Source organism: Mastigoproctus giganteus, chromosome 10, assembly GCF_048544385.1.
Source record: "Mastigoproctus giganteus isolate SK-2022 chromosome 10, ASM4854438v1, whole genome shotgun sequence".
NCBI classification, from domain to species: Eukaryota; Metazoa; Arthropoda; class Arachnida; order Uropygi; family Thelyphonidae; genus Mastigoproctus; species Mastigoproctus giganteus.
In genome coordinates this window covers 194,004,321-194,019,404 of record NC_143584.1, presented here as the reverse complement: position 1 = coordinate 194,019,404, position 15,084 = coordinate 194,004,321, and the positions used below count along the sequence as shown (strand labels likewise).

Here is a 15,084-nt window from a genome sequence, read left to right as displayed (position 1 = left end):
ACACCCATGCTTAAAGCATCATCACAAAATTTAAATGCTCTTGTAACCTCTTTTTGTACAATATTAGATTTCCTTCTTTTTTAAGTCTTTGTCCAAACACACTTGGGTGGTGCTACATGTGACGAGTTACTCTTGCTTGTAAAACCAAAACTGATTGTTAGCAAGAAAGCTTTTTCAAGGTAAGCCATGTGCTTTTCATAACAATGTAACATCCCATTTATAACAGGAAGACTATTATTTAACAAACAGTGATGAATTAATAATATAACTCATTCAAAAAATAGATTATAACTTAGATGCCATGATGAATGAATCAAGTGCAAATGCCGCAGTCATTTTAGTAAGACTGAGGGTCTAATTTCAAAAATCGACCAACAGATCTAGGTAGACCAATTCTAATTGGCTGTTGAGATTATTTGCTTCCAGGGCTAAATGCAGTGTTTTGAGGAGATTAGAGTGGAAATCCTTTTACTCCTATAATAAATATAGAAAAAAAGTCTCAACGCAGAAAAAAAACTGAAGAATTTTTTAGAAATTTAAACTTTAAATTTGTAATTAAATTTCACTGACAACATGCGTGTAATATTAAAATACAGCTATAGAATTGTTTACCAATATAGTGTTGTTTCACAAATATCAGCTTACTAAGGATTTTTCTGTTTGTAGTTTTTTTTTTTTTTTTTTTTGGATTATCTTTTAGGCATCAGCTGATTATGATTGGTTATGAATAATACTGTTGCAGATTTTGTTTTCTTTAGAAATATTAAGGGTGTTTTTTTGTATATTATTTATTTTTTTATTTTATTTTATGATGACTCTGCTATCATATATGACTTGGCTCTCAAAAGGTTCACCTGAAAGATAAGCTTTAGTGTATGTTTTTATTTATTTATTGCCTGGCTAAATAATTTGCCTCTCTCAGCATTGCCATGATACAATGCTAATGTGTTATTCAAGAGTTCTTTTGTGCTTTTCAGTTCGCCAACTAAGGACCACTGTACATCACTTCTCCTTCTCTCATAGTGGCATTTGGCAGGTTCTTAAACTGAAATGACAGAACTGATACTTAAGGCCTGGCATAGCCAAGTGTTCAGGAGTGAGAATGCAGTAACGTATACTCTTTGAATGAACTGTGGTTCGGGCCAGCAGAGCTACTAAGTATGATTAACAGTTGTATTTTTGATTTACTGTAAGCTCCTCTGAGCTGGTGGTCATGTCAGAGTATAAACATGAACATAAATGATGCACTGCAGATTAAGGAAATTTGTGCTTTTTTAAAATATAAAAGTTAAATTTGTTATAAAAGTTATAAATTTGGACATTTATAACTTTTAGTGTAAACCAAGTAGTATTTATTGTTATTTGTTTTTATGTTAATTTATTTTGATAACACTCTGACCTTAGCTATGCGCGGTTTGGTTTATTTTAGAGGTTCTCTTGTAACATTGTCCTTCCTACTACTGAACTGACATTTATTCACAATTCCTAATCAATTTCATTGGTGTTTAGTTGAAAACGTGTTGACTTCAACTAAAGGTAGTGATATTTTCCTAATGTCAGAACAAAAATTCTTATGAATCTTGAAGAGGCACATGAGCTATGATTTAAATTGCTTTGAGGATATGTCTGATGTGGGTAAACATTATTCGGTTGTCTCTAGTTCATTTGCAGTCAGAAAGATAACACTGAATAAATGATAACATTTCATGTGTGAAATATTTTTTTTTCTGTACCTAGAAGAAGATTAATTTTTCAATCCGTACTGGTAGAGTGCTTTATTCCCAAGAGATATTTGGGTGTTTACTAAGTAAATACCTCCACAAAATTTAGAAATGCCCAGAACTGAGATTCCTATCAATTATTTTAACTGCTGTTTACACGTCACCTTTTGTATACCATTTAATTAAATATTCTTTTTAAGGAGGAGAATACTATGTGTTATATAATATAACATTTTGTTACAGGTATGTTGAAACTGGTCAGTGGCCTGAACAGTTTCCTTATAGAGCAAAGGCACTGTTTGCATTTGAAGATATTGATGGTGTTGATGTTTGCTTTTTTGGCATGCATGTTCAAGAGTATGGATCGGAGTGTTCTCTTCCAAACACAAGGTATGGTTTATGGTTTTTAGTTTTTGATACAATTTTAAAACGTAAGTTTACTTTTCTTAGTTTTAGGCAAATACACTATTTCAGCAGTTCCCAACTGGGGGTTTGTGAAAGTGTTCCAAGGGATTTGCAATAAAAATTCTGTAATGGCATCTGCTTAGATTTACATAGGTATATTATTGTAAACTAAAATAAAATTAAATAAAAAGTAAAAATTGCCAAAGAAAGAAACCATGTCTCCCATAATTCCTTATAATTAGTTTATTATCTTACAGTATATCATATTAAATAAATGTTTTCCATACTAAATTTTTTTTTTTTAATTCTCAAGGATCATTGTTACGTATAGATAGTTTTTTTTTTTTTTTTTTTTTTTTTTAAGAACCTATAGTACTTACTATCATGAATGGGTTGAAAAGTTGAAATGAAATACTTGACATTAAACTTGAACTTCTGTAGATTGTAATTTTCAGGCAATATGTATGAAGAAAGGTGGTTCCAGAAAACAGAAGTTGAATGAATAAATGAGAAGAAGAAAAGTTAGTTCTGTGAGTTTTGAACTTGGACAGCAAAATGATGTTGACTGGTTGTTGCATGTGTTTGGACTGCTTTGAAAGAGAGAACAGGAATTACAGAAGCCAATTTAGAAGAACAGTGCCATGCAGGTATCTATAGAAAAGGTATGCAACAGAAAGTCTATGAGGCAGAGAGTGGAGAGACTGTTCGAGGTGAGACATCAATTAGTCTAATTATCCTCTTTTGAATGGAATCTAGAAGCCTGAGAGAGGTTTTGGAGGGCACTGCCCCAGATGTGGGAATAATATTCCATGGTAGGGCAGATTTGCGATTTCTACAGAGTCACAACTGTTTGGAAGAAAAGCAATGCCGAGAGCAAAAGAGAAAACCCAGTTTATTAGATGCAGAGGAAGCATTATTTGCAATGTGCTTTATGCCAAGAGATTAGAAGTCAGGGTAATCCCCAAGACCTTGCCTAGAAATCGGAGCGTCATCGAAGATAAGCATAAGAGCAGGAGAATCCTTTTTGCAAGATATAAGACAGGACTGAGCTTTAGAAGGATTGAAATTAAGTTATCTTTACCTCACTGGAGATCAGCATTTAAGGATTTGGCAGTGGATACTCCATAGCCGAATGGTCCGGAGTGCAAGTGCAGTAGCACACGGTCTTTGAGTAGACCAGGGTTCAAACCCCTGACTGCTAAATACGGTCGATCTGCCAACATGCACTGGACCAGCGTGGCAGATTATGGTCCATTTCCCTCAGCATGAATCGTTGAGGAGGCTTCCATCCTGCAGTGGGTTGATAATGGCTGCAGTTTTTTTTTTTTACTCGAAGTTGAAGCTGCTTGAGTAGGGCAAGGTTTCTCAAACTGTAAGGTGGAATGCAATGTGCTATCATCAGCAAAACTATGGATAGGATTTCTGGTCAATGGAAGGTCATTAATATACAAGAGTAAAAGAGTGGGAGAAAGAACTGAACCTTGGGAGACACCAACATTAATGGAGAAGTTAGAAGACAGGGCCATCTACCATCACTTGCAGTGAGCAGTTAGAGAAAACTGGATACCCAATTACAAAGAACAGCTGGCAAATCATAGGGTGGAAGCTTATTTAAAAGATCTTTATGCACAGTCTTATTTAGAAGACCTTTAAACATGACCAAAAGCCTTTGAAATGTCAAGAGAAATGGCTTGAGTTTCACTGAACTTTTCCATTGAATTTGGCTATAGATGGGTAACATAAGCTATAATATCACCAGTGGAATGACACTGACTGAATCCATACTGGTGATTGTTGATCAGATGAAAGATTTTAAGAGTTGGCAGTTAATTGATGTCTCCTTTACTTTGGAAAGAGTAGAAGTAATCACAATGGGATGATAATTAGATGGAAGGGATTTGTCACCCTTTTTAGGAACTGGCTGGATATGAGCAAATTTCCAAGCAGAAGAAAAAAACACCTTTGGAATAAGAAAGTGAAAAAAACGACATAAAACAGGAGTAAGCTCAGGAGTGCAAATTTTAGAGAACAAGTGGAGAAATACCATCAGGACCTGGAGTTTTCTTAGCATCAGCTTCATCAAAATCCTTCTGACTTCCTTTTGATGGAAGCCCACAGGAGGCATTGAATTGAGTGTGCTGGGAATAGTTTGAGGTGATTTACCAAGATCATCAATACATGATTTGGAAGAAAAATAGGATGCTAGCAGGTCAGCTTTATCTTTGGCTGATGTGGCAACAGAACCATCTGGTTTTGTTAAAGATGGGAACAGAGATGGGCAAAAATTGTGGCCAGTAGCTTTGGCAAGAGACCAGAATGCTCAGCTACCATTTGGACTAAAAGCAAGTTTTCTACTCTTAGCTTGTTCGAAGTGTAGTTTGGATTTATTAATAACTGCTTTACAAAGTATAAATAATACTTAATAATAATTTTTATTATTATGCAATATTGTTTATAAAAACATAGTACTGGAAATATTTTATAATAAAAATTCAGAAATATTATATGATTTCAGAGAATATAGGCTTAGTGGTTCGCATTAAAAATATTATTTTGAAAGGGGTTTGCAAGTCAAAAAAGGTTGGGAACCGCTGCACTATTTGATAGCATAAGAAGTTATTTAATATTTATTTTCTCAAATTGGTTTGAATGATTAGAAGGTCCATTTTCAGCTACATTATTCAGTATGTGCTAGAAATATTCAGATGACAGCACAGTCAGATCGTTATTGACTATATTAGTAGTAGCAAATGATGCAAGGAAGCAAGCTTATACAGCATCAGCCCAAAAAAAAAAAAAAAAAACCCTGCCTCAATCTGTCCATCCCTTTAATTATTCTAATAGTCACTCTTTGGCTGAAAGCAAATTTTTGCACATCTATCATTTTCTTTTTTCAATTTAAATTCTTGTCCCCTTGTGTTGTTTGAGCCTGAGTTAGGATGCCATCCACCTTTAATTTATGCAATCCATTTAAGGCCTTAAATACCTTAATCAGGTCTCTTTCAGGAACTGCAATTTGTAGAATATTGAGAAGTTATGCTTAATTCTTTAATAGGGAGTGTGCAATAATAATAGTACACATTTTAAAATACAAGAAGGCAATGGAAAATGCTTTATGAAAGATGGGTCTATAAGAGTGAAATATACTACATATACACATAAACCTTTAAAGGAAACATTTTATTTTGTTAGCCATTTCATTGGCATCATTCTATGCCAATAACTAATTTTTGTGTGTCCATAAGCACCTATTGTCTTTGCCATATCTGTCCATCCATATATAACAACTCTACTCCCACTGGGTAGATTTTTGTGAAATTTTTTTTAGTTCTTTTAGAAAGAGCTATCCCAAACTTCATTTCAGAAATCCCACAATTATTTCCTTCTCCCATACAGTTTGTATGGAAAAGGAAATTCATGGATTAAAAGTGGTTTTAATGCAGTGTGTTAGGTTTAAGCAGTTTGTGCACGCTTTGTGTGAACTGTTATGCAAGACTCATGAATGTGTTGTCATTTGTGGAAGGGGTGGAGAGAGAGAGAGATTTAAAAGAAGTATATGGGAGAAGAGTAATAAATATTATGTAGTTATAATTAAACTGAGTTTAGAGAACATAAAACTATTATTTTTATTTTATTATATTAAAAATGGAACTGTTAGTTCCATTTTTGATTGCAATCCTCAGTCCATACAGTTAAAAGATGCTCATTTCTATCATAGATAGAAATGAGCATCTTTCTTCTATTCCTTGTAGATGTTTGCAAACCACAAAAGGCTGATGCAACTTTACATTTTTCTTTTATTTCCTCCGCGTGTTTTATAATATTCCATACCGTAGATTCAGGCGTTCCGACGTCTCGTCCTATTTTAGAGTTTCTATGACTGCGTTCATGTCATTCAATCACATCAATTTTTTGCTCTAATCTAATAATGATCCTCTTCTTTTTTGCACTCGTAGTGTTGTTTTCTGAAGGAATCTTCCCCTTGTCCATTTTGTTAAGGGCACTTCTTAAAACGATTAAAACAAATCGCTAAAACTAACGTACATGACGACAGGCAGTAACACATGCACACGCGAAGATAAACAAGCGTAGCAGCGTCTAATGAGAGGCTAATCATCTAATATGAGGCTAGTGCACGTAGCCTCATATTAGAAGATTAGCCTCTATTCAGTTAAGGCGAGTTAAATCAAAATTCAGTTAATGCAAGGCCTTGCATTAACTGAATTTTGGTTTGCATTAAACACGACCTGGTATCATTATACAATTTGCACTAAATCGAATATCGCATTAATCGCAACCTAGCTGTGTATATATATATATATATATATATATATATATATATATATATATATATTATTAAAATATATAAAAAAAAATTACATATACAGTGGATTCTGGTTATTTGGGCCACCGATTAATTGGGGCAGCCATTTATTTGGGACAAGTCTTAAAGAGTAGCACCCAATTGAGAAAATAGCCAGGGTTTACTTCGCTTAATTGGGACAGCATGCTTTTAATCAGGGCAGGAGACCACAGCACTAGAAATTACCCTACGATTGTCTCAGACTGTACCTCATGGTTCGGTCAGCTTTCTGGAGATTACAACCATAAATTCTGTTAGTGCAGTCTATCATGAATGGATAGTGAACTCGATCTTATTGAATTTGCAATAATACTAACAGCTGGAATTCTGTGGGTTATTGTGGTGAAATGTTTTTACACTTCCATGAAATCTTCAGACATATAAAAAAATTAATTTTCAGAATCTTCTCTTAATTCCTATTTTTAATGCTTTGTAACTTGTTACTCCGGTCTCACTTCCGTTCTCACTTGCACGTATCGTGTTACTTGCAATTTGTGTGTGCCATGTTCTTTGTTATTGATTGCCTATCTTTTTACTGTTTTAAATTTTAACCTCCACCCACAAATGTCAGTGAACAGAAATGTCAACTAGTTAGTATGTACATACTACAGTACGTATTAATTATTCCAATTATCACGTATATTCTTCTGATTTTCACGTATCATTTAATTTTTTAATTGGTAAGGTAATAGAGGGTAAATTTGTGCTTAATATATCTTTACTTTTATAGGCTGTGGATAATATTCCTCCTATTTTTGCTAATTAGAATTGCTGTTTAATAGAATTAAAATTCAATTCACAAACATGATCACAATGATGGGTGCTTACTACACATCATATAGTGAATGGTACTTTACTATGGTGAGTCCATCGTAATGTGATTTGATTGTACAGTGAACCAATTGTAAATTAGAGGTCCACTGTATTTTTGACTATTTACATGAAACTTTGCATAGTTGGGGCAGCCACTTAATTGGGCCAAAATACACTAGTCCCAATGTGTCCCAAATAACTGGAATCGACTGTATAAGAAAGATGAAATATTGCTACTGTAGAAGCTGGATTAAAAAAAAAAAAAAAAACCTGAAACTTTTCAAGAGATTAAAAGGTTTGTCACCCATCAGTTGACTTGCTACTATAGTTGCCACAAGTGAGTGTGCCACCCCTGTTGGGTTAATATATCAGGAAAAAAATATATGTAGAACAAAACCTTTGAACTATCATGTACAGGACAGCAGTCAGAAAACAGGTTGGCTAACTTGGGGGGGGTAGGGGGAATATCAGAAAGTAAACATGAGATGAAATCTAGCTTAGGAGATCTTTGTCTGAAATGAGGTCAGTTCAAAAACTTTAGAAATGTCAAGAGTAAAAACTGTAATCTACTTGATTTTCCAGGGAATTGTCCAAAGATGTGAAAAATATTAAGATGTTACTAGTGGAGCAACAGTAATGGAATCCATATTGATCGTCATTAATAAGGCGGAAGGTTTTGTGATTGTGCAAGAGATTGTTTGCCAGTGTAAAGTATAAAACATTTTAACTAACCTTGAGCAATATCAAAACTGTTGTGCATAATTATTAAAAAGTTAAGTCATTGTGAAAGTTTAAGATTTAATCGTAACTGTTAGTTAGAAGCAAAGGAATAGCTTACCTTTGATTAATAGCATAACTTCATTAAAAAGTAGGTACATAATTTTAAAACTTATACATGTAAAGCTCATATAGTTATTGTGATACCTATTGGCACCAGTTAAGTTTGAGTACAAATACATGATGTTCCTTTTTACAGCAGTGTCAATGTTCACAAGCTGCTGTTACGGGGAAGATGTTCAAAAAAATAAATCGAAATCTGTTAGAGAAGTAATCAGAAAACTAGAAACATTATTACTTTAGTTATCTATTTAAATAAATTTTCTGTTTATACTCTGACACGACCACATGGTCAGAGGAGTTCACAAGGTAGAGAGAATTGGTCCTTGAGGTTGTCGCAGACATTCTCTCAGATATGCCAGACAAGCTGTACTTGCTACTTGTGATTCTAAAACGCTGATGGAACTGGTATTCGGGCGACACTCAAGTCAAGTCGACCCAATTTCGGCAAAGTCTGGACTGTCTGTCTGATAGCCAAATCCTCTGCTTGCACTATGACGATGGTGGGACTGTTAGTAATCCTGGGTATAACCCCCATGCACAGTCACACTGTTGGTGACCACCGAGGTGTGAACCAACATAAGCAGGGGTTGAGGTATGGCCCCCACACCACATGGAGGAATGCCACCCCTCTGTGTTACCAGGAAATACTAGGTAGTAGATGACTCTCATCAAACGATGCAACACCACCACTTTGCTTTTTTTTTTTTTTTTTATTATTAATGTAAACCCCAAACACGGCAGGTATTAGAACCTATAGTACTTAGTACTATGTTTGGGTTGAAGGTCGAGAAGACAAAAGAAGATATTTGTTGACATTGGACTTGAATTACTGTAGACTGTAATTTTCAGGAAATACATATGAAGAAAGGTTGTTCCAGAAAATGGCAGTTGAATGAATAAATGAGGAAGATGAAAAGTTGGTTCTGTGAGTTTGAAGTTGGACAGTATATGGATGTTGGCTAGTGGCGGCACGGGTTCGGACTGTTTTGAAAGAGAGAGCAGGAATTATAGAATCCATTTCAGAAGAACAGTGCCCATGGAAGTATCTGTAGAAGAGGCATGCAGCAGAAACAGTACGTCTATGAGAGAGTGAGTGGAGAGACTCTGTTAGAGATGAATCATTAATTAACCTAACTGCCCTCTTCTGAATGGAATCAAGAAGCCTGAGAGAGGTTTTGGGGGCACAACCCCAGATGTGGGAACAATATTCCATGGCAGGGCGGATTTGCGATTTATACAGAGTGAGCAGTTGTTTGGAAGAAAAGTAACGCCGAGAGCGAAAGAGAAAACCAAGTTTTTTAGATGCAGAAGCAGCAATATTTGTAATGTGCTTGTGCCAAAAGAGATTAGAAGTCATGGTAATTCCCAAAAGAGATATATCATATTGTCTAGAAATTGGAGTGTCACTAAAGATAACCATAGGAGCAGAAGAATCCTTTTTGCAAGATATAAGGCAAGACTGAGTTTTAGAAGGGTTGAAATCAGCAAAGTTGTCTTTGCCCCACTGGAGAATTACCTGAAGATCGGCATTTAAGGAATTGGTAGCAGATTTTCGAGAAGTTGAAGCTGATTGAGCAGGACAAGATTTCTCAAAATGGAAAGTGGAATGCAATGTGCTATCATCAGCAAAACTATGGATAGGATTTCCAGTCAATGGAAGAAGAAGGTCATTAATATAGAAGAGGAAAAGAGTGGGGGAAAAAACTGAACCTTGGGGGACACCAGTATTAGTGGAGAAGCTAGAAGACAGAGTGCCATGTACCATCACCCTCAGTAAGCGATCAGAGAGAAAACTGGATAACCAATTACTAAAAACAGTTGGCAAACCATAAGATGGAAGGTTGTTTAGAAGACCTTTCTGCCAAACACAATCGAAAGCCTTAGAGATGTCAAGAGCAACTACTTGTGTTTCACCGAACCTTTCCATTGAATTAGTCCATAAATGGGTAATATAAGCCAGAATATCACCAGTGGATCGACACTGACGGAATCCATACTGGCAATCGTTGATCAGACGGAAGGTTTCTAGGTAGTTTAAGAGTTGGCGATTAATTGATTCTCCATTACTTTAGAAAGAGTAGAAGTAATTGCAATGGGACGATAATTGGATGGGAGAGATTTGTCACCCTTTTTAGGAACTGGCTGTTTATGAGCAAATTTCCAAGCAGAAGGAAAAACACCTTTGGAATAAGAAAGTGAAGAAAGGCGGCAAAGAATAGGAGTAAATTCAGGAGCACAGGTTTTGAGAACAAGTGGAGAAATACCATCGAGACCTGGAGCTTTCTTAGCATCAAGATTTGTCAAAATCCTTCTGACATCCTTTCGACGGAAGACCACAGGAAACATTGAATGGAGCGTGTTGGGAATGGTGGGAGGTGTTTTACCAAGGTCATTAATACATGAGTTGGAAGAAATTTGGGATGCTAGCAGGTCAGCTTTATCCTTGGCTGAAGTGACAACAGAACCATCTGGTTTGGACAGAGGTGAGAGCAGAGATGGGCAAAAGTTGCGGCCAATAGCTTGGGCAAGAAACCAGAATGCTCGGCTACCATTAGGGCAAGAAGCAAATTTCTACTCTTAGCCTGTTCAAACTCTAGTTTGGACTGATTAATAACTGCTTTACAATTTTTGCGAGCTTTGGTGTAGGCAGAAAATGAAACTGAAGAATTAGAAACAAGCCAATTACGATATGCAACATTCTTCCTTTGAACAGCCTTAGCGCATTTATCGGAAAACCAAGGTTTAGATAAAGGACGAGATTTTAAAGTGGAGTGTGGGATATAGGGTTCCATTCCTGCAAGAATAATTTCACTGACACGATATGAGCAAACGTTGACATCAGAAGTTTTGAAACAGTAATCCGACCAAGGAAAAGAAGAAAAGAAGTCTCGCAGGTCATCCCATTTAGCATTCTTGTAATACCAAACAACACGAGGTTGGGAATAGCCATGAGATAAAGGTTCCATTGGAGAAGAGACAATCACCAAGTTGTTATCTGAAGTGCCTAAAGGACCTCTTACTTCGACCGTGTACTTAGAAGGGTTGTTTGTGAGAAAAAGATCAAGCGTATTGGCTGTATGATTAGGATTGTCTGGTATTCTTGTAGGTAAATGAATAATCTGTGCAAGGTCATTAGTAATTGCAAAAGCCTCAGCATCTCGACCAGCTGGGTCGGTGTGACTAGAAAACGGAAGCCAGCTGCAGTTGTGAATATTACAATCACCAAGGAAAATTACCTCACTGTTAGGAAAGTTGGACTGGAGGAAGTCAAGTTGCGAAGAGAGGAAGTCAAAGAGCTCCAAGTGATTAGTGGAGTTGGGAGAATGGTAGAGACAACAGATGAATTTGACACAATGAGGTAGAGAGATTTTAAGCCATAGAAGATCAAAGAGAGGAGATTCCAAATTGCCAAGTTTCTGACAGGGAATATCAGAACGGACATTTGCACAAGTACCACCTTTGAGGCGAAAGGAATCATAAAGCGAATAATATGGGTATCTGAGATGAGCAGTAGTTGAATCAACCATATCCAAACATTTCATTACTTCATACAGCATGTCCCCCCCCACTTTTTCTTACTAATAAATACACCATGAATTGTCAAACTAATAGAGTAAGCATATCTGCAAAAAGATCTAAATCTCCCAAACACTTCCTAGTTCATTTCACAAATATACATGGTCTCATTTCTAATCTCAACGATGGTCCATTTCCACTTGCAGTCTGCCAAACCCCATGTACTTTTTCTGACAGAATCTCAGTTATCAGTTGATAACTGAGATTCATCTCAGTTGACCAAATTATTTGTTCTAATATTCCTTTTGCCTCAAAGATGGTACTTGTGCATATGTCTGTTCCGGTATTCCCTGTCAGAGACTTGGCAATTTGGGATCTCATCTTTTCTATCTTCTCTGGCTTAAAATCTCTCTACTTCATTATGTGAATTTCACCTGTTGTCTCACTGTTCTCTCAACTCCACTAATCACTTGGATGACTTCCATTCTTTGGAACTTGACTTTCTCCAGTCCAACTTTCCTAACAGTGAGGTAATTTGTATGTTCACAACTGCAGCTGGCTTTGAGATGCTGAGGCTTTTGCAATTGCTAATGACCTCGCACAGATTGTTCATTTACTTACCAGAATACCGGACAATCCTAACCGTACAGCCAACACACTTGATCTTTTTCTCACAAACAACCCTTTTAAGTACACAGTCAAAGTGAGTGGTCCTTTAGACACTTCAGATCAGAACTTAGTGGTTGTCTCTTCACCAATGGACCCTTTATCTCATGGCTATTCCCAACCTCTTATTGTTTGGCATTACAAGAATTAAAAATGGGATGACCTGCGAGATTTCTTTTCCTTGGTCGGACTACTGTTTCAAAACTTCTGATGTCAACTTTTGCTCAGATCGTGTCAGTGAAATTATTCTTGTAGGAATGGAATCCTTTATCCCACACTCCACTTTAAAATCTCATCCTTTATCTAAACCTTAGTTTTCCAATAAATGTGCTAAGGCTGTTCAGGATAAGAATGTTGCATATCGTAATTGGCTTATTTCCAATTCTTCAGTTTCCTTTTCTGCCTACACCAATGCTCGCAACAATTGTAAAGCAGTTATTAATCAGTCTAAACTAGATTTTGAACAGGCTAAGAGTAGAAACTTTCTTCTTGCCCTAATGGTAGGCGAGCATTCTGGTCTCTTGTCATAGCTATTGGCCGCAACTTTTGCTCACCTCTGTCAAAACCAGATGGTTCTGTTGTCACTTCGGCCAAGGATAAAGCTGACCTGCTAGCATCCCATTTTTCTTCCAAATCATGAATTAATGATCTTGGTAGAACACCTCCCACCATTCCCAACATGCTCCATTCAATGCCTCCTGTGGTCTTCCATCAAAAGGAAGTCAGAAGGATTTTGATCAATCCTGATGCTAAGAAAGCTCCAGATCTTAATGGTATTTCTCCACTTGTTCTCAAAACCTATGCTCCTGAACTTCTGTTCTTTGCCACCTTTTTTTTTTCACTTTCTTATTCCAAAGATGTTTTTACTTCTGCTTGGAAATTTGCCCATATCCAGCCAAAAAAGGATGAAAAATCCCTCCTATCGAATTATCGTCCCATTGCAATTACTTCTACTTTTTCTAAAGTAATGGAATGGAAGAACTCTCTTGAATATCACCATTGGATCATCAGTGTCGATCCACTGGTGATATTCTGGCTTATGTTACCTATTTATACACAAATTCAGTGGAAACGTTTGGTGAAACAGAAGCTGTTGCTCTTGACATCTCAAAGGCTTTAGATTGTGTTTGGCATAAAGGTCTTCTAAATATTCTAAACAAGCTTCCATCTTATTTTTGTAATTGGTAGATGGCTCTGTCTTCTAACTTCTAAACTAATGGTGGTGTCCCCCAAGGTTAAGTTCTTTTCCTGTTGTATATTAATGACCTCCTTCCATTCACTGGAAATCCTATCCATAGTTTTGCTGATGGTAGCACATTGCATTCCACTTTCCATTTTGAGAAACCTTGCCTGCCCTGCTGAATCAGCTTCAACTTCTCCAACATCTTCAATTCGTTAAATGCCGATCTCCAAGTAATTCTCCAGTGGGGCAAAGACAACTTAGTTGATTTCAATCCTTCTAAAACTCAGTTTTGTTTTATATCTTGCAAAAAGGAGTTTCTGCTCCTATGTTTATCTTTGGTGACACTCTGATTTCTAGGCAAGATATATCTCTTTTGGAGATTACCCTGACCTCTAATCTCTATTGGCACAAGCCCATTACAAATATTTCTTCCTCTGCATCTAAAAAACTTGGTTTTCTTTTTTGCTCTCGGTGTTACTTTTCTTCCAAACAGCTGTTCACTCTGTAAAATTTGCAAATCTGCCCTACCATGGAATATTGTTCCCAGATCTGGGGCAGTGCTCCCAAAACCTCTCTCAGGCTTCTAGATTTCATTCAGAAGAGGGCAGTTAGATTAATTAATGACTCATCTCTAACAGAGTCTCTCCACTCACTGTCTCATAGACGTACTGTTTCCTTTTCTGCAGATAATTCCACGGGCACTGTTCTTCTGTATTGGCTTCTATAATTCCCACTCTCTCTTTCAAAACACTCCGCACATGTGCCACTACCAAACAACATCCATTTACTGTTCAACTTCAAACTCACAGAACCAACTTTTCATTTTCCTTGTTTATTCATTCACCTGCTGTTTTCTGGAACAACCTTTCTTCATACGTATTCACTGAAAATTATTGTCTACGGAAGTTCAAGTCTAATGTCAACAAATATCTTCTTTTGTCTTCTCTACCTCCAACCCAAGCACGGTACTAAGTACAATAGGTTCTAATACCTCTTGTGTTTGGCGTTTTCCTTAAAAAAAAAAAAAAGGGGGAAACAGCACTGTATTTAGCAATCATGGGCTCGAAACTCAGTCACTCAAGGCATAATGGTCATTTTAAAATCATAGTCGGCTGTGAAAAATAAGATGCTGTTATAATTCTGGTGGGAAAAAAAAGTCTTGTTTCATGTTTAATGATCCTCGGGGAAATGTTAATATTCAAAACTCTTGGATATGATTCTCAGAACCCTCTGAAAGACAGCTTCAGGTTTCAGTAAATAAACTCATCCTTATGGATGTTGCTGAACAGATACAGATTACCAAAATTCAAATTCCTCACTGTACATTTTTGCAGGAGGTGCAAACTGTGATTGGATAATTCTGTGATACCACTTTCAAACACCATTTAATTTATGCATCTATTTTTTTTTTTTTTTTTTTTTTTTTTTTTTTAAATGAAAACCCCAAACATGAGAAGTATTAGAACCTATAATACTTAGTACTTTGCTTCAGTTGGAAGTTGAGAAGACAAGGGAAGATATTTGTAGACATTAGACTTGAACTTCTGTAAACTGTAATTTTCAGGAAATACGTACGA

At 36.3% G+C, this 15,084-nt stretch overlaps 1 protein-coding gene across 1 annotated transcript in view; it reads left to right on the top strand.

Moving 5' to 3' along the window:
- LOC150079691 (histone lysine acetyltransferase CREBBP-like) overlaps positions 1 to 15,084 on the top strand; it is a 487,331-nt gene that overhangs the window by 362,762 nt on the left and 109,485 nt on the right. The window contains exon 21 of the mRNA XM_090384101.1: positions 1,965 to 2,111. Coding sequence (XP_090240227.1) covers positions 1,965 to 2,111 — 147 coding nt within the window. The remainder of the gene's footprint in view (positions 1 to 1,964; positions 2,112 to 15,084) is intronic.